The 20,666-nt window shown below is 38.9% G+C and overlaps 1 protein-coding gene across 1 annotated transcript; it reads right to left on the minus strand.

Annotated features, from left to right (window-relative positions):
* Positions 1–254: 254 nt before the first annotated feature.
* On the minus strand, positions 255–20,386 carry ap1g1 (adaptor related protein complex 1 subunit gamma 1). Its single transcript, XM_088004301.1, has 23 exons — positions 20,276–20,386; positions 15,014–15,217; positions 14,783–14,907; positions 14,380–14,521; positions 14,158–14,254; positions 12,392–12,468; positions 10,524–10,619; positions 10,218–10,298; positions 10,028–10,126; positions 9,867–9,922; positions 9,651–9,764; positions 9,435–9,575; positions 9,059–9,113; positions 8,846–8,968; positions 8,632–8,721; positions 8,426–8,550; positions 7,495–7,599; positions 6,872–7,013; positions 6,044–6,170; positions 5,651–5,755; positions 5,333–5,493; positions 4,405–4,503; positions 255–4,271 (listed from the first exon to the last, which is right to left on the minus strand). The coding sequence occupies exons 2-23, from the start codon at positions 15,212–15,214 to the stop codon at positions 4,170–4,172; spliced, it is 2,463 nt and encodes an 820-aa protein (XP_087860427.1). The 5' UTR covers positions 15,215–15,217; positions 20,276–20,386; the 3' UTR covers positions 255–4,169.
* Between the last annotated feature and the right edge of the window lie 280 nt (positions 20,387–20,666).

Here is a 20,666-nt window from a genome sequence, read left to right on the forward strand (position 1 = left end):
TTTATGCATTTACTTCAAGGCTTATCATCAACCTTTAAACAGGGGTGACAATACATGTTGCATTTTGTACATGTAAAAATCAGTGATTCAAATTTAAACTTCCTGTTCTGGCAAATTGACTTGAATGAGTAGAAACAAAAGCAACTGATTAATGCACTTCACTCAGGAAAAGAAAATCCACGAGTGGTACAAACTTTTTTCCCTTTAGGTTAAAAACTCAACTTTTGTTTGGCAGAGCAGACACACGGCACACATTTCCATACTTCAACTTGATTTTTATTTCACTTTTTTTATTCGCTTGATCATCATCTCCAACCCAAAGACAAGAATACACAGCATAAATTGAAAATAATCCATTTAATAGTTTACAACTTCTCATCTTTAAAGATTATTTAATATTTTCAGTCCGACATTCACACTCTCCTCGAAGCCATGGAACTGGAAAACGGGGAATCTCACGCCGCTCCCCTCCCCACCAACAAAAAAACACACAAAATTAATTTAAATCTGATTCGCTTTTAGACGTTTTCGGGCTGGTCGGGTCGCTGAGATGAGGGAAGGGAGTCACAGGTCATGTTTTCAGAGCAAAGTGAAATCAGTTTTTTCCCCCCTCTTTTTAAAAACAAATAGAAAAGGACCAGGATGTGCATTTACATGCCCTTTCAAGCCCTTTACAAAACGACTTCATCCCAGCAAAGGAAGGAAAAATAAAGGAAAACACAAGAGATCCAGATGATGGATTTGCATTTTCTTTGCCCCTAAAATGAAACAAAGCAACAACAAAAAAATAAAACAGTATCCAGGTTGTAAGCTCATGATGAACGACTTCTAATTGCACAGTCGTGCTGCCCCTCGACGGGAGCGTGACAGATTTGAACATTTAAACTTTTCTTGCATTTGCAAAAGAGGTTTCACGTCAAGAGTAGAAACGACCTTATTTACCGTTCTTCACATGCAGCTCAGAAGCCGAGAGTTGAAATTGCAGCCAAAAGAATTACGTCCTATGCGGATAAAAGACAGATAGCACACCGTCGCGCTCTCTCAAAGATGATTTTCTTCACACACACACACAGATCTGACCACGCCACCCACAGGTGCTCATTTCCTTCCTCCTCAGTTATAGTATCCATAGCTTTAATGTTGGGCTCACTTCCATTTGTAAAATGTCAACAGCTTCATAGAAAGAACTAATCAGGCGTGATTAACATACAGCTTGAATAAGACCACACACACACACACACACACACACAGGAATAGGTGTATGAAACGTCCTCTCACTCTGCCAGCCTTCCATTCTGCACAGCTCCCCCTTGTGTTCACTACCTTGCAGCACATGCTTCATCTGGTTTGCCTCCATTAAACAGAAGCAGATTAAATAAAACTATAAAAAAAAAAGCTCTAAAAGAAATAGAACATTGTACTGATTTACATTATAAAAATGTTGAGCTTCCACATGGATTTTACAGCATCATTTTGGATTGTAAATGACAGTCAAACCATGCAGGTTAAAAGCAAACCAGTTTACCATAAAGGGAACTTTAAAAAAAAAAAAAAAAGGGGGGAGAAAAACAATGCACGCATGGCAGTCATAGTGTCCTTGCTTTTGGATGGAGAGAGAGAGAGAGCGAGCGAGTTAACAAACCAAAACAAAAACGGGCTTCACAAAAACAAACAGTAGGTTGAAGAGAAGATCAAGAGAGCACGTAAGGCCAAACGAAAGATGAGTCTTGGCAACGGAGCTGCTCTGCAAGAGGCCGTGGATGCGAGAGGTGTTCGCGGGGCGGGGAGCAAAACTCAAGTCGCTGCTCCTCAGTAGTACAGTGCATCATTCAGAGTGTGTGTGTGTGTGTGTGTGTGTGTTAAAGCCACGTTAGAATCACACCTTTCAGAGACCCAACAACGCCAGGGGGTGACGTCCAATCAGGACTCAACATGAAACCAAATGAAGCTCCATTGCATCCTCTTAAGATTACTTTTGTACATATATGCATACAATTATACTTTCCAACTAATCTTTTATGTGGATTTTATTTAATCTGATCAGTGGTTTTTTTTTTGTTTTACAACTATATACAATGTACAGGCAGATCATAAATCTTTTACAATGAATGAGTGATGATACATACTTGTCTCGTTATAGACCGACTAAATCTATTTAGACAATGTACATTGTGAGTAGTTGGAATTTTGTTTAGAAAATGATATCTAAAAAAAGGATGAAAGATAGTACAATAGACAAACATCTGTAAAAGCCCTCAGTATGTACAGAAAAAAAGCCAATATAGCATTCATCAACAAACAGAAGAAAAATGTTCAGCAGAAAAAAAAAGATTTCTCCATATACACATATCATGAGCTCAAAAATATTTCCAAAGCTAGTAGTATATCTCTGATTTGGTCACAGAAGTTAAAAGATGAGTGAAGCATAGTGAGAGGAGTTATATCGGCGGGTCATAGTGAGGCTGTGAGTTCAGTAATGAGATGCACAGACTGCTGTTAGTTTTCTTCATGCAGACGCTCCCCAACCCTCCGTTGCATTTGGCGACTAAACAAAAGCTGCCGATGTCCTGCCACTAACGTTAACAGAAAGAAAACAGAGTGAGGTATTAAGGTTCCTATCCCCGATGATGGCATGCTTCTGACGCGAGTGAAGATGGCTTCCAAAAAAAAGAAAAAAGTTTCCTTTGCTCCGACTAATAATTCAGTCTCTGTTGCTTGATGGATTTTGGGGAGGATCTGAAAAATAACCGATGCCAGCTTGTCAACGTTTGCACACATTAGCTGCCATTAACTTTGCTTTAATTATAGGATTTAAATATTATCGACTCTCGTTTTAATTAGAAATCTGAGAAAATCAAGATATAATTTGAAATATTTTAATGTAATTTACAAATTCCTGGACCAAAATTGTTGCTCAGCTTAGTGGTATTTTAGTTCAAATCCATCACGAGCGACAGACGATGCTCACTTTTTTTTTTTACCCAGCTAAAGTCAGAAAGGCACATCACTTTGATAACAGGCATAATTACTGCAGAAACAAAACAAACTCTCACAAAATCAGTGCCGATAAGATGAGCATCCCCGACCAAAAAAAAAAAAAAAAAAAAAAAAAAGACTTGGAAAGAAGAATTAAGAGAGGGGGGTAAAAAAAAGCATTCAGTGCAAGTTACTACATTCATGACAAGCTTCATTTACATGTGTGAGCATGGTGACCAAGTTCAATCAGGTTAAACAAATCAGAAACAGAAGTCAAAATGCAGTCCCGACTGATGATGCAGATGCAGGAAAAGTTTAAAATGCAGATCTCTCTCTAACACAAACGCAGCTCGTTTTCGGGTAAGCTTCAGAGCGACAACGTATTCACTGCAGTACATCAAACTTACTGTTCTGTACAGATCTACAAGCTGTCGATTCCCTACGGATGAGGTGTTGGGTGAGGTGAAATGTTCTGAAACCAGCCACAGAGTTGGGCAAAGCGGTTTACAAACAGAATCAGAAAATCCCCCCGCCCGCCACCTCGGAGCTTAAAGTCCAGATGTGATTGTGACCCCAGCACACATGCATTTAGCAAATTAATGTAATTCAGAATGAATACAACTCTGAAGTTACATTGTTGAGAGTGTGGAGAAAGAAAAAGTTTTCAAAGTTTTTCCTGCTGCCATCATAGGAATGACGGTTCATGAAAGCAAAGCCAATCCTACCGATCAAGGGAGCAAATGCCTCAAACTGCATTTTAGGATTATTAAAAAAAAAAAGAAAAGAAAGAAAGAGCCCAAAGGGGGCAACACTTTTTCAGAGGTAAAGTGTGCCACAGTGGACGGTGCGCATGAATCCTTCTGGGTGTGGTGATGGAGGGGTGTGAGAAAAATACATCAGCATACTAAGAGATCAATTAAGAGTGGAAAGAGAAAGTTCAACGATTGATATGTTTTTTTTTCCCCAATTACTCTTGCAATGCCAACAGGGTCTTCGTAACATCTCCTCTATCCTCCTGATGCTCTGCTGCTTCCCATGCAACTCGAGAGCAGCGGTCTGCAGTGATGTCACAGGGCGGTCCGTTGGAAGAAAGGGTGGGAGGTGAAGAACGTGTGGGAGGAGGGGAAAAGAAAAAAAAAAAGGTTTTCATAGTTCCCTTGGTGGGGCTTTTTGGGGGCAGCAGGAGCCGGTCATCACTGCCACGACTGCGGGGGGAAGTTATTAACCTCTGCCAGGTCCTGCACGGCCGAGCCTTTGTGGGTGTAGGTTAGTTTGATCCTCATTCGTAGTTGTTGCTGAAATTTTAAGGTTTTGATTGTAAAAACAGAAATCGTTGTAAAAAAAAAAAAAAAAAATCATGGAAGTTGTAAATATGGATGTATTGCTATGAAGCTAAAAGATAAAGAGAATATTTGAAAAGAAACTCACCTTCTGTGGGTTGAGAACTCTGATGACCTGTGTGACGGTTCCCTGGTTGAGAGCTGGGACGACGTTACTGCTGGGGGAAAGGAGCTGCAGCTGGAATGTCTGACGAAAACAACAATTTCAGATGAAACAATAACGCACATGGGGGAAAAAAACGCTTTAAAATGACGAGTTTAATTCATTTCTAATAGATGGGTGTCGAGGTCAAATGACTTACGTTTTAAAAATGCAGGCAAATTTAGGAACATTTACTGTATGTTCCACAGAACCCCAACAATTTCCTCATCATTTTGAGAACAAATATAAATATAAGTTTTATTAAAATGCTGCAAAAACATAAAAAAAAGCTTGTGATATAAGACCCAGGGTAAAAGTCCAATACTTGTAATGCTAACACTAATAATTCATTAACATCCATTTATTTTAGTTAAAACATAATTTTTATTTATTTATTTTTTAACCTTCTCAGCAGTCACAACTGCTTTCCTTCACTGTTGACTGGATGTGTGTGTGTGTGTGTGTGTGTGTGTGTGTGTGTGTGTGTGTGTGTGTGTGTGTGTGTGTGTGTGTGTGTGTGAGACAGTTTTGCAAATGCAAGCTATGCTCATGTCCACTCATTCGTCAGCTTTGTCCAACCCGATTTGCATGCAGAATATTCAGGCATTGCTTTTAAACACACCAAAAAAAAATAATATTTTTTTTAGTTTTGCTAAGCTGTTTATGAGACTTTTTATTATTTTGTATGTCATAGATGTAGCAGCCAAACAATTAGAATTTGTCATAAATCTTCATTTTCAGTCAAATTTAGGATTTCAAAACATAAACTTGTGTAAAATAGCTTGTTATCTTTGGGAACAAATTAAACATTAAAAAAAAAGAACACCGTAAACGAGTGAGACGTCTGTCATGTAGAGGATTGTTGTTTGATTACCTTTGGTACTGCAGCCTGAAAAACAAAGTCGGTCATTTCAGCCTCTGTTGAGTTGGAGGCGTGGATGGTGATGACTGCGATGTTTGGGTTAGGGTTAGCTCTCTCAAATGTGAAGTCTATTTTTAGACCATTCTTGTTGTATGCAGTCATGGAAGGAATACCTAAGCAGGAGATTCGTGGAAATCATTTCACAATAAGATCAGAGTTGTCAATGCAGTAAAAATCTCACCGAAAATGCCAACTAAAGCCTCATAATAAGCAGATTTCTTTAAAAAAACTACAGCTTATGTGTAGCTTAGAGGAGGAACACACTCCTACCTGCAGCTGCAATGTCATTGAACAGGGGTTGTGAAGTGAGGCCGTCCAGCAGGAAAGGCGGCTGGGAAGTGGGCACTGAGGGAGCGGGTGCAGGCGCCGGACCGCCTGAGGAAGTAACAAAATCAAATATGCTTTTCTAGATGTTTTAGAAAATATTCTTTCATAGATGAGTCTTTTTTTTTTTTAACCAATGTCCAAGTTGAATCTTTACAAATGTCCACTACAGCAGAGAGATTTATTATACAGAGTAAAAAAATTTACTTGAGGTTAAGTCAGATCCAGAAGAATCTTAAGATCAAGTTAACACTGATAACTAAACCAAAAATTTACACCAAGTCGTTGATTTTTTCCTTTAAACAGATTAAGAGAGCGCTTTAAAGGTGAGCGTCGTACCACTTAGTGAGAGGTCACCCAGGAGGTCAAGCAGCTCTCCTCCAGCTGAGGCAGGCTTTGTGGGAATCGTAGTCTGGATTACCGGCACCACATCATTTCCACCCAGCAGGTCTAACAAATCATTAGCCTACAGAGTAAAGACAACATGGGGACTTGCTCAATACATGTAATCATTTAGTACAGGGGTCCCCAAACTACGGCCCGCGGGCCGGATCCGGCCCGCCACGTCATTTGGTCCGGCCCCCTGAACAATGCCGGATCCAGCCCGCCTCCTCATACCAGAGAGCATTCAGTGTTTTTTTTTTCATATATTGTATTTTCCGGTTTATATGTGGATTTTTCTTCAACCACCAGGGGGGTTCTTGAGTAGATGTGAAACTAACTTTCCCTCAATGGAATATATACTAGTCAGTCCCAGTCACCGTTTCACTCACGGTTTTTTCCATTTGCATTCTGGGTAAAAATCTATCTAAAAGCGCGAATGTGTCGTCGTGCATCCCCCCCGCTCGACAGTTTCAAAGACAGAACAGCTCTCCTCCTCCTCCTCCTCCCCCCCCCAGTCGACAAGAATTTTCTAAGGTTTCTTTCTCCAAAAACTAAGACCGGCCCCCGACCAGAGAAAGTAACAGCTATGTGGCCCTCGCAGGAAAAAGTTTGGGGACCCCTGATTTAGGAGATTAACAAATAATAACACTATGAGACAAATTAAAACAGTTTCAGTTGAAAACTTTAGTAAAAAAAAACAAAACAAAAAAAAACTTATAAAGTCAATGATCTAGGTGTTTAACTTGCATATTAACAATAAATATTCTTTGAAATTTTTCTCACTTGGCTTGTTGGTTGGGTAACAGGCGGTGGATGTTTTGCCTCCACCGTAGATGGCTCAGTCTCTCCGTTTGTCTGTACGATTTCTGTGGGACCGTTAGAGGCCGTCTTCTCCATGATGGGCATACGTTCAAGAAGAGCTGGTCTATAAAGGAATATATATATCTGCTCAATCTACCTTTGCCGTCTTTAATTTGTGATTTTCACCTGACTGTAATGTTTTTACATCAGATTTCAACACTTTCCTGCAGTATTTCATAAGCTTCATAATTATCAATAACATGTATATAAGACTTTTGTTACAACATTCCTTTTCAAGGCAAACATTTTAAAATGTATACTTTTCAGTGCAAAGGTAATGGACATGATGTAAAAAATATATTTAGATTTTATTTTCCTGAACATACAATTTTAAAACAAAAGCTATAAATCACAAAGCAAACGAATGATGCTGCAAATCTCAGACACAACATAATTTAATACCTACCTAGTATTAAAAAAATATATAAGCATTTAAAATTTTACAGCCTTAAATTGAAATGAACAAATGCAGAACTCCAAAGCTTCAGAAACCCTGAATATGGATGTTCTACATTTTCATTTTGTTAGACATTAGGAAGCTTCACCTCATGTGGTCGTATTTCTTGAAAAGTGCGTTGTACTCCACGGCTCTCTGCTGAAGCTCCACATCAATGCTACTCCCGTATATTGAAACCACCTTTTTGATTCGGCTAAAAACACAAACAGAAGTTTTTTTTATTATTATTAAAATGTCACACAGAAGGAAGCAAAAAAAAAAGAAAAGAAAAACAAAAAAGCGTAATAATTAAAGCCAAATTGCAGCCAAAGCTTAAAGTGCTACTTAATCATTAATTAGCCATGACTCCAAAGTGATATGGGCAAAACAAAAAATGATCCTGTAAGCGTTTGTGGTCTAAACTACAGAAGAAGATTAGGGAAAAAAAAAGATAAAATAATTCTGACTTTAATCTTAACTGAAATCATTTCTAGCAGACTGCACATTTTCCCCCAATAAAATTTCACATCTTCTCATGAATACAATGTTCATATCTTTATGAAAGGTAAATGATTCTGCTGCGTTTTGGGTTACTGCAACATGAATAAGCAGAAATCTCCAATTTAGAAATTTAATATGGAAAATTTATTTTGTTTAAGTAACTACTCTTGACCTACAGCAATCTGGCCAAAACTTTGTTCATGTGTTATTCGTTTTGTTTTTTGTTGTTTTTTTTTTACAATGATATAAAATCAAGATGATCAAAAAAGCTTCTTAAAAGTTGCAGTGGATATGGCTTCAATATTACAGCTAATCTCAAACATCTGTTTGACAAAATAAATCATGTGAGACAAAGTCATCTGTCCCTGTGAGTCATGGTTGACTCCATCCAGCAAAGCCAATAGTAAATATTTTTAGATAATGTATAAAATTACAATATGGAAGCCGACTGTAATAAAATATCATAAAACTGTTTCAGAAAAACTGATACTGTCAGGAAAATAAATGCAGAACAACAAAGGAGGGAAACATTCACTCACTTCACGCTGCTGAAACGAGTCGACAGCTTCATGATGGCGGTGAGGGAATAGCCGCGGGTCACGGGCGTGGACAGATTGGACACCAGAAGACCTTCCAATACATCCAGAACTTCGTCCTCAGTCACCTGAGAAAACCACAAGGTTCACCAGTGTAGTGATTCAAACAGGACTTGTTTCATGTCGAGTCAGGATTTCTCCAAAAATACCTGGATGGGCTCCTCTTCCTCACACTGCCCTGACACCAGGAGGTCTCCGTATTCTCCTATGCACCACGACGCAACCTGCACAAGAGGTTGCTGGAAGACAGACGGAAAACGCCACGAAGTTTATTCTGGATACTTAACATGGTCTGAAAACGTAAAATATCAATTACGTTCACGGCGTACGCTTAATCGTAGATCAAACCGGAGTTTCTCTGACCTGTGAAATGTCGTCCAGCAATGCTTTGTAAAGTCTCTGAACCGTATACGCGTGCATCTCCACGGAGTTTGTGATGAGCTGGATCAGGTTGGGAACGGAGTCGTCTCGCACGTAGCTCCCTGCCTAAAGAACGGTGACGCAAAGACAAACTCAAACCAGACTGCTTGCAGCCATGACTTTAAGGATTGGAAAGTTTCTGTAGCATACACACACCGTTGTCAGTACTCTCATAATGGTGTCTATGTGCCATCTTTTGGAAGGAGCATATCTGTGAAGCAAAAGAATGAAAAGATTTGTCAAATAAATGGAAAAAAAGTTATCCAACACTGTGGACGCAAGAAAACAAATGCTGTCAGAAAACAAACGGTATCAGCAAAATCTGTCAGACGATGGATCACTCATTTTATCATCATACAGCATTCCATATTTCTAGGATGTGGAAATTTTACAGATGGGGTAACATATAGTGACTTCATTCTGTAATGCTTCAAAAAAAAAAAAAAAAGCCTGAAATGACCCAGCCCAGGAGGGAATGAGACATTAAAATCATTCTAAAGTATCCGAGTGCATGGAGAATGTTTGGCCTTACTTCTCAGCAGCTAGAAACACTCCTGATGCACAGTCTGCCTTGAATTCTGGGTCACAGGAGTCCAGGAAGTAGAGCAGCTCCTTCATCATGCCTCTGATGTTGTTGCCGTTCACGAGGGCAAAACTCAGCTCCATCGCACGTCTGCACCGAAACAGAGGATCGTGTCAAAAACAAGGCGGCGAGCGGAAAAGAAGTCGAAGAAAAGCGAGATGTGACCTCTTAATGGAGACGTCCAGATCTTTTAAACAATCCACAATGGTGCTCCGATGCCTCTGCACCGCATTGTGATCCGTTTGTACCGTCTTTAGTAGAGATGTCAACGCCACATATCTGGAACAACGGAGTTTTCAATGAAATGGAATAACTGGGATTTAACTCCATCTTTATTTAATCCATTCATAAAAGATCAAGATTGGTAAATGAAGTAATTACCTTATATTTTTGTCATTGTTAAGAAGGAAGCGACCTAGTATGTTAATGGCCAAAACCTGAAAGGAAGAAAAAAAACAAGTATTTAGAAGAATGAAATCAAAAAGAAATTCTAGAGGTTTGCCTTAAAGCAAAATAAACAACATTTTTTAAAAGTCCCTCACCCTCAGTCCACTTTCAGACTTGATGTCCATTATGGTCAGTACAGTCTCATACAGGATTGCATTACCTACATTTTTACTTGTCTCTGTGTTTGTCGCAACCTGCAAAACAACCGTTGGTGAGCCACACTTTAAGCAATGCTCCTTTAAAATGACTAAATATATCAATGCATTTAATACTTTGCATTCCAACCTGTGCGAGAATGTCATTCATTGCTTCACTGGAGTCGTCATCATTCTTGCCTAAAATTCTCAGTAGTCTCAATATCCGCACCTAAGGAAAAAAAAACACATCCTGTAATAACAGTAACTCACTTCTCTGAGCTCGATAACTACATGTCAGCACCGGTTCAGATCTTAGTGGCTTATTCAATTACAACAAAAGGTGTTTTCTGTGTGTATAAATTAAATACAGAAGTGCTGAAAACTCATTTCTATTTACATGTTCAAACCAAGATAAAAGTTGAGTCAAACTGCGGTTTTAACAATGAAGACTTGCCTGCAGGAAAGGGTCGCTTATGCCCGACACATCATGTTCAGGAGAATATCCAGACATTATTAGGTTCTTGAGGATTCTCACCAACTGTGGAACCAGCTATATAAAAAAAAACAAATACCAACAACAGAAGAAATAAAAAGAGGAGAGGTCACAATATTATGCACAGATCCCAGACTTACACCTGAACAGTGTTTATAAACTAACTTATTAAAAATAAAGTGACAAATATTCAAATGTGGGAAGTGAAACAGTGTTGGAGTTTCCGTTAACTATGGTGAAGAAAATGTATTAAAACATTTGTGCAAAAGTCTAAGGTGTAGGGATGTGAAATTAAAGGGAACTGGTCGTTTCAAAGGGAGCAGCCTCTTGGAAAACCAAAATATGTAAAATAATTATCTAAACTCTCAGTGTTCTTGAAGGAAATGTAATGTTGAGAATCTAGACATTAATATCCAGCAGCAGGATATCGTCTTGAGTCATTTTAGTTTGATCACATAACGGAAAACGGATCCATACTGTCATAAGAACCATAATCAATGAGGGGAAATGAAAGTTTTCATAATATAAAATGCATCTGATTTAATTACAGGTGAGATTTGCACTTTCAATGATTATTTAACTCCAGGATTTAATAAAAAATGCCCAACTAAATAGAAAAATCTGCTAATATTTAATAAGGATACAAAATGGAACTAGGTTGGAAGAAAAATGGCAAGGAATGGATACAAATTGTCAAAGGAGCAAAATATCAAATTTAGGCTCTGACAGTAAAAAAATGTTGGGTTCAAGTATTTGACTATTAAAGTTAGCTTTTTTTACACTTTAAGAAATGTGCAAAAACTACTTATTAAACATTGGAAAACAAATGAAAAGGGGTTTTCGCTGTTAGTAATTTCTAAACCATTTGTGGTGGAGCAGTTTGGCATAAAAAACAAATCAGATAAAAATGATATTTCAGGTCTTTGTAGTCTTAAACCAAAAAGAAAGAAACACATAAGCCTTTTAGATAAAAATGTGTAAGCAAATACCAGACCAGGCTTATAGAATGTAAATAAAAATGTTGCACAAATCTGACAAGAACACTTTACAATTTGGGCAGATATAAAATTACATCCCATTAATATGTCTGCATACAGGGCTAATGCAACTACCACTACATAATGCGACTTGTGGCTATCGACCATAAACCGCCAATTTCCCTCAAGTCTGTGATTAAACGAGTTGCACATTAAAAATAGTGGGAAATGTTTCTGACGAATGGATCAAAGACAGTTTTGTATAATATTTAAAAAACACTGACATAGTAATGATCACCGTACAATATAAAGAAACCAAAATTCTAACTGAAAACAAGACATGACATTACTGAACACAAATCTGGGTACGTGTGAGGTGACCGTGAGGAGTGATGACTATTAACAGCATGCACCAGCTATGAGATCAGAATGTACTCTTACCTTCTCATTCTAACACAATGCAGGAATTGTAACAAAGACAAATGACAGAAAAAATATGAAGTAGATGTTAGGGAGGGGAAACTGGAAAAATCATTCACTTTCAGAGAGCTTCAGATAATGTTCAGAATTATGAGCATGAGACGCGGTGGCCTAGTTTGTTACACTCGTATAGGAGAGGAACAGCAGCAGTCGAGAAACAACAGGGGGGAAAGACAGTGAGAGGAGATTAAAGATTATCTGAAACTAGGAGAAGACCCGTATCATAATCTGGTTTAACATATCTACCGATCTAAGTGCTGAAAAATAAAATGTGCAACTGAAGGAGAATGAAATGTGACATGAGTTTCAGACAAATGTGCCAGTAGTTGCTTGACTTTTTTTTTTTTTTTTTTTGTGCGAGACAGTCCGTACCTTTCTGAAGTGGGCCAGCATATCAGGACTTCTTTCACACATCTCGGTGAGGAGGACGACAGATGTATGCAGAACACCTGAGAGGACAGGAGAGGCAGGTGATTTTCATTTACGTGCAAATCTACAAATTGCTCATTAATATTTGTGATTAAAATGCATTTACCGCAGTAAATGCGTTGCACCAGTTGTAATCAGTTTCATAGTCCTAACTAGCTTTATTGGCTGCACCTGTGAAAGTCTGTCTCTGTCATTTTACACTGCAGCACAAAGAGCAACATCATAATATTGCTGTAATTCACAAGGTCACTCGTTGCATCTCTGAATTTACAAGGCAAAATAATTCCTCCACGGCAGCAAGAGTTGGAGACGGCCACCAAACAGTAGAAGGCCGCCACAATGCTACTATTTACATACAATGGAAAGAATAAAAAACACTAACCAATATTCAGGAGATGTTAGCCTTGCAGCGCTTCCCTCTCCAGCATTGCCAGAAATACTAATACCAGCCTTTATGACCACTGTGTCACTCTCCTGACCCAAACCTCACAGAGAACCGATGGAGGATCTTCAAGACGACAGACTTTAAACTGAGCAGACGAGTCAAAACCTGTGATTTTAACTAGTGTGCCTCATCTCCCCTGCAGAGCCACGGGGTGAAAATATACTGTACAGTACAAGGAACCTATATGTATTATGTAATACTCCAACTTCTCAGAAACTGCATTCAATTTTTATTGGCAGCAAGGCATAATCATCAAAACTATCAGCAATAAACAAGCAAATAAATTTCACCTTCTATACAGGGGTTTCACTTTAACTGAGTTACTGAAATGTATTTTTCTTTGTTACTGTAATTTATGAGGATGTGAGCAGAAGACTTGATCCATTAAATTATATTTCTATGACAGTTACAAGCAAATAAAGTGGTACATATTAGAGTTTAAGCAATTAATCAAGTTTCAAGAGTAATTCCATTTTTAAACATAAAAAGTTTGCGATTCCCTGCTGATGGTTTAAATATTACTGCTGCACAAGTTGCTTACATCACAGTTTGAGACGAAGATGCAGTTCCAATATACCAATTGGAAAAATGAGATTTGGCACTACGATAATTTCAAATAAAAGACCAAATTAGCTCAAGACGACATCGCCGATTCAGTATTCAAGCAGAAAGTCAGAATCCTTTGCGTCCAGCCCGCAGAACAGAACCAACACAAAGTAATGTTTTGCGTAAACATCAGCGCTAAACGGTACGGCTTCTTAAACTGTGGGCAGCGCCGCTTGGCTCAGTACAGACGTTGTATCTTTCAACGTAGCTGCCTTCAGTTCAGCCCCCCACCCCGGGGCATTTACTGCACACCTTCCCCTTCTGTCAACTTACTGATGCCACAAAATCTTCATTAGAGAACCTGTGGCCATTTAAAAACAGCTCTTCAAAGGGCCAGGAGTAAAACAGCTGCGGCAATAACTAAATGCACCATTGTCCTATTTTATGGTCATTTCATCGAAAAGAAAAATGTCCAACAGAGACATTGTGTTATTTTATCTTATTTGCCCTGTGCTCCATACAATGGACTGCACACAAACCTAAGCGTTTGGCAGGTCAATAGGTTCCAATGTCCTCTGCAAAGGACGCAACAAGAAGATAGTTGTACTCGACGTGGCACTGTGAGTCGAAGGAAACTGGACGGATTCTGCATTTCTGTGGGACGACTCCATTTCCCAGGGGGCCGTCAGCTGGCCCCTGACGCTCAGTTTCCACTTACCATGGTTCTTCTCACTCAGCAGGTTTTTTGTGGCTGGAAGAAACATTTCCATGAGCTCTGGGACCTTCCTGATGACATGGACTGCACACAGCGCTGCCTGTTAAAGATTGAAATAAGAGATGGTTGAGCATTGTTTCTTATTCCATTTCATCTTTACGTTTCATCTGCAAACCTCTAATTTTCACATATGAAAGCACAAAAACCAAACAAAGTGAAGCTTACCTTTTTCCTCAAGTACGAGTTGGACGTTTTAAGCAGCTTCTCTACCTCCCCCGCCAGGTCACGACACATTTCTGAGGACCCCATGCAGCCTAAAGTGCACAAAGCCAGGCCTTGGACGTACTGTGTGCTGTGATTCAAATCACTGGTGTGGAAGAAACGAGTCACATAAGCCGTGGAAACGCAGCAGAATAAAATGGAAACGTTCTAAATATTGTAATACAGATGGCCACATGAGGTTAGAGCACATTAGGAAGATTATGATTTAGCGAGGAAGAAGCAAAATCTCTACAACAGAGAACAGCTTATGATGTTGTTTCGTGTTTCAGGAGCAAACAACTCAAGATCTGAGTTTACATCTAAATCACCACTTCACACAGCTGTGTGCAGTTTGAATTTCACTTACTTTTTAATGCAATTTGTCATTAGTAAATGAACATCCTGTCTCTCGTCCAGAAGAAGCATAGCTCCCAAATAACCTATCCGTTTGTCAGTGAACTTTTGGGATGCAATCAGCTTCAGACACTCCAGCTAGAGACAAGACAAAGAGTCACAACACACTCAGGTCATCATCTCTGAAACGTCACGTTCACTGGAAATCAAACGAGATTTAATCCTCTTAGTCAGACACACCCACCTGCCCAAAGTGGGCTGGGTAGCCCAACATGTGCATATAAAGTAACTTTGCCACATTTCTGCAACGGTATGTGTTGTCTTCCTCTCTGAAAGACGAGCGGATAGCAGCACACTCTTTCTGGATCATCTCTCGCTCCTCTGCCTGGGTCCGTGCCGTCCGGATGGTCCGGATCAGCTCCCGCAGTCTGATCGGAGCTGGCATTCTCTGGAGAACACAGAAGATCGGAAAGGGTGTTACCTACCGACACGAGACCACATCACGCTCAAAACAGGAATCAGCCATCATTAATTACTTAAAACAACTAGTGTGTAGTACATATTAAAAGTGGAGTTGCATAAACTAAGATTACTCACTAAAACTACCAAACAAAGTTGTAAATAGTCAAAAAATTCATAAATTTTTTGGGAATGAAATAATCTTCGCCTGAAGTTCATTCAAAGCGAGAACAATTTTGTGTTTGGTTCACTTTTTGCTTGCATAAACTGTGTGTTGGTTTCAGGACGCTGAACTCCTCAGCAGAATTAGGAGCAGAAACAGGCGAGAAGAACGAGTGAAATTTAATTCCCTCCACAGAGAAGCTTCTAGGAGCACACAAGCACAAAGCTTAAAATATTTATGAAGTCAACATGCTTAGTCGTGAAAAGAAATTTTGCACTAAATACCGAACATTAAAATGAATGAAAATAAGATACAAAGGGAAAACGAAGCAGAGAGAAAAGTGTGAAAGCTGCACAATCACTTTGTTCCAAAATAAATCACTTGCGATACAAAAATCAGATATCTGTACTTTCTTTATCCAAAATCTTCTAATCAGTTCAAAGTCTGGAAGCGTAGCTCTAGAGATAAATGGTAATCCTCTTCAAAATGTCAATAAGACCCAAACCACAACATTTCACATCCTTGCAACACTAAAATATAAAAAAAGTCCGACTTCAGCTCGGGTCAATGTGATTAACAAGCAGACCAACACCTGTAGATTCACTACAGCAGGTCTAACTACTCGCGTCACAACGAAAGCTGTGCAGAATATTAATTTATAGGAACTTTTTTGCTTCCTTCACGCTTCAGCTGATTACAAAACTGGTGTAGCTGATGCAAAAGCAGCTGAATTTGAGCTAATCTGGAAAAAGTAAAACGTAAAATGCTATGATAGAGTTGGAAACAATTAGTGCAGAAAGCATGTCCAGAGCTCAGTGCACCCCTACGTAACTTTAAAAGAAGGAGCCGCGGGGCCTTACGTTTGAATATCAACAGCATGCTAATCATGCCTGCATGTGTCCAGCACAGAGCCACACACAGAGAGCGGGACAGCAGAGGTAACAATCTTTAAAAAGACCAACTTCTGTATGCTGTCATTAAAAAATTTTTTAAAAGATTTCTTTGCTGTTTAATTTCCAACCAGAATTTTCAGTAGTGTGTCATCAACCTAAAAGGATCATTACTGCAGCCCTCTGACTTGCACATTCTGTCTTCGTTTGTCACTGAAGCCTTTTATCATAAAGAGTACAGTCACACAATGAAAGAAAAGACACAAAGAAAATATGGTAATTACCTTTAGAGCGCATGGATTTTACCTTTGCTTTCATGAAATGGAGAGGATGTTTGTTAAAAAGGAACAACGCTTTTCCACGAACAACGCAGGGCCTTTAGAAAATCCCTATAAACTACCAGATGAACTTCTGACACAAACTCATTTCGGTAGGTTCATTAAAACAGCATGCGACTCTGGGAAGGACTTTAAAACAGCCTGCCAACACTTTCACTGAAACATGAGGAGCGAATCGTAAAATCATAAAACCAAGCTGACAGTTAAAGATGTGAGATGGTTTAGCTAATAACGATCAGTTTTTGATTCGTCATGTCTCCCTTCAGCCTGAACACTCTCAAACAGTAATTTAGATGTTTTACAGCAGATACAGGCGACACTGTCGATTTTACTTCATCATAATATCCTGTTGCATTTATATAATCAGAAAAATTACTTGAAATTTAGTTTTAAAACATGCCAACATTTCTTTTCAATAAAAACATCCGTCTCTGCATAATATCAGTCATGCAAACACAAGAACTGCTCTAAAAATAAAACTTAGCCATCGTCACATCAGTTGCTAAAGTAATTTAAACGTACAGCTAAACGGCACATAATAACTTCATTCAATCTCAATTTCAAATTTAACTGACTTCCCTGTGCAGTGAAGCGCAAAGTCCAGAAGGAATTCATCCACAATAAAAGCCTAAAATATGAGCATTTCTGTGTTACATCCAGACCAAGTTGATATTTTCAATTTCCTTAAGCAGTGAGATTTGGATAACTTTTTTAACTTTGCAACCAAAAGTAAAAAAAACGGCCTTACAACATTTTAAATTGCAAGTTGTGATTTGGTCAGTTCGTTATGGTAACGGCTGACAGAGAAAGAAGGATCTGGACCGAGGGGGGAAAGGGAAGGTCCTTTGTTGGAAAAAAAAAAAAAAAAAAGTGGTGTGTTGCAGCTGCTATTCTAAGAATTCACTTTGATCAAACAGGAACAGAGAGGGTGGGCAGCCAAGGCCACACTTTAATAAAGCCAGAGAGCTAGTCTGTTCTAACGCCATTTAAATTACCTGAGCTGAATGGACTCAGTGTTGGGCCCTGTGAATCATGATAAAGCATCTCTTGCTGTGCTTATAATCAACACAAAAGGTAAATCCAGCTACAGCCGGGAGCTGATTGAATTACAGCACCATATTTTTGCAGTGCAACAATATAATTTACTACAATCAACATCTATTTTTTCTTCTTTTTTTGTGTGAAAAAACGACCCATTACTGCCATTTTCTGTAATTGCCATGTAACCGAAACAGGGAGTAGAGTTCAGGGGGAAAAACAACATCAGATGGATGTGAAAGACAAAGGTGTTTACTTATTCTGAAAAAATGTATGAGGTGGTGATCAGGGAGAATAAAAGACTTCTAGCAGTTTGCACTAAGACAAGAAAATCACAAACAGACACGTCAAAGCCTACAGGTTCGTCTTTCTTAAACGCTTTCATTCATAACTTTAAAAAAACAAAACCCAAATCGGCATTTTGGATCATGTTACGAAAGATCCACCAACACAAATTTATCAGGGACAAAGCAATCCAAAGGTCCAAATGCAAAACCCTACAACATGTGCATTTATGTTGCAAACAAATCCACCTTCCTGTTGGCACAGTAGAGACAGCAACAATTAAAAAAAAAAATAACTCTACAGAGGAGTTGACTTACTGACTCACATCAAATATAAACTCAGAGATCAGGCACCATTTATACGGCTTTATACGAAATCACCAAATGAAACATCACAGAAATGTGTTGCAACAGATGATTCATCTTACTTTTTTTTTTTAAAGAAGAAAACGAGATCAAGCCTTTGTGATCAGCTCAGCATGGTGCAATGTAAACAAATTCATACATAAAAACACAAATTACAATAGAAGTGTGGTTAATGCTGGCGAACTTCTACACAGACACACACAGGCTTCCACAGCAGTCACAACTCTAGTCATTTGTGTCGAGGGGAAAAGGATTTAATCCCATAATTGTTCACAAAAGTCACAATCAAACTGTCTTTTAAACACAATATGTTAGAACATGTTAATGCTGAGTTATATTTGCACTGGAAAAAGCTGGATGTAGCTGCAACCTGAGGAAGAAGCAGCCTCTCCTCCTCCTCACGGAGGCTACGTCTCTATTTTGCATGTTGCCATAGGGTCTGGTGTCTTTGTCTTTTGGGGATTGAGGCGTGGTTGTCTACTTTAAATCCAATTAGGCTGCTATGCATCGTTCAAAAGCTACATTACCAATGAGAGCATCAATTAAATCACAGGAAAAAAATGTTACACTAAAGTTGCAGGAGCTTGTAGAGTTAAAACACAGACAATGTGAATAGTAGGTAAAATGAAACACTACTTTTGGGCTGCATTTTTTTTTTTTAAATCAGAGACAAACAATCAATACTCCATTGAAAGAAGTTCTTTAGCTCATGTCCTAATTACAGCATAATCACCGGCTAATTATTTTTGCACACGAATTTGGTTGTTTTACTTGACTCTGTATACAAACGTGACATAATTCCAACATCATTTTCCACTGTAGATCAAACTGTAGAATAAAACAATTGCTTTATGCTACGATTTACCTCCACCTGCTTCAAAAATGAATAAACTGGAATAGAAAACTAGAAAAAGGTAACTGCAAAACAGTGAAACCAAAATCCCAAATCAAAATACAAGCAAGTAGCTAAATTACGCATAGAAGTAGATAAAAATGACTGTAAAAGAGGTGAGGCACTCCTGAAAAACCCATGTACACCTGCTGAACGTCACTGTGGTTAGCTCACTTCCTACTTCCAGCTGACTTCCTCAACAATAACATACTTTGTGCACCAATTTACACCAACAAGACCACTGTGTGTAAAGTAAAAGCCTATATGATAATAGTCTATTAAATCGATACAACGTCAACGCCAAGAAAGCCTCTCTTAAAACTTTAGTAAATCCACGTCCACGTCGTCAGCACATTAGGAAAGCTGCCGACAGCTTCCTGGATTTCCCCAAATGAAACGTTTGCTTGGGGGTGAATTATTGTACACGTCGTCAAAAGGTATTAAAAGTCTTTCCCAAGCACACGGAACAATGTCTGAAGTTACAGAAGGAAAGCACACCTGTGAAGAAGTAGCTATAAGCGAGCTAACCCTGATATATTAGGGAACTTGAAAGGACAAGGTATCAGTTTGACATCACAGCGTCACCGTGACTGAAAAAGTCTCCTTAAACTAATGTTTCTATTGGCAGCATAGCATCAGACGAATGGAAAACAGGACCTTGGTCACATAAGCCCCCCTCTAATTACCGATTGATCTGAACATGATGCAGTTTAGGCCTTCTTAGCGTTAGCTAGCTCCCTGACATTTCTCTGTCAAATACACCAGTTACCGTCGAAATTAAAAGACGACCAAAGGTTTTTCTTACTTATCAAGAGAATAATCACTGTATCCTACCATTTCAAGTTGTTACGACTTGTATGACTTAGTCAGTAGTCACACCACAGCAGTGCACATACCTAGCCCAGCAACTTAGCTGCTGACAGGCACAACCCCGGTGCACTGAGGGCTGCGACTTCCTATGCAGCGCCTAACTGTCAGTTGACATCGCAAGTACGATCAAAAGCATTCGTATTTAAGTACAAGTAGAGACACTTCCACATATTTGTGACAACATGGTACTTTCTAAATGTACTTACGAGCCGTAATGATGCCAGAAAAGAACTGGAATCGTCTCTATTAGCAATGGAGGGAGGAACACACTAGACATGCAAAATGGTGGCTACTCTAGCCTCAGCACATCTACTGCAGGCGGAGGATTACACTGACAGAGGTTAGTCAAAGAAGTGAGTACGGCAGGTGGATATGGCATATAATCAACAGCAATTCTTCAAAATTCCCATTTTGCCATTTAGAATTGAATAAATGACAATTAAAACAACGTATGTATCTAAAGTTTAAAGTGACCACTTCCATAAAACTGCAAAAATACCGAAACACTGATCAAGGCTAAAAAAAATGGGCTATAGCTGCTTTTCATTAATAACCGGAACATAGATTAACTATGTTTTCCTTATTTCATCACTGTAA

The sequence above is a fragment of the Poecilia mexicana genome, unplaced genomic scaffold (assembly GCF_051168715.1).
Source record: "Poecilia mexicana isolate PSO_F unplaced genomic scaffold, ASM5116871v1 scaffold_3, whole genome shotgun sequence".
In the NCBI taxonomy this organism is placed as follows: Eukaryota; Metazoa; Chordata; class Actinopteri; order Cyprinodontiformes; family Poeciliidae; genus Poecilia; species Poecilia mexicana.

Bases quoted from the DNA above. Each gene is read 5' to 3' on its own strand.
- ap1g1 (XM_088004301.1), bottom strand. From the start codon at position 15,214: ATGCCAGCTCCGATCAGACTGCGGGAGCTGATCCGGACCATCCGGACG. The intron at 14,255-14,379 runs GTAAGCTTCACT...AATCTTTAACAG, and splicing joins ACTCGTACTTGAGGAAAAAG to GCAGCGCTGTGTGCAGTCCA. The intron at 10,620-12,391 runs GTACGGACTGTC...TTTTTTATATAG, and splicing joins TGCTGGCCCACTTCAGAAAG to CTGGTTCCACAGTTGGTGAG.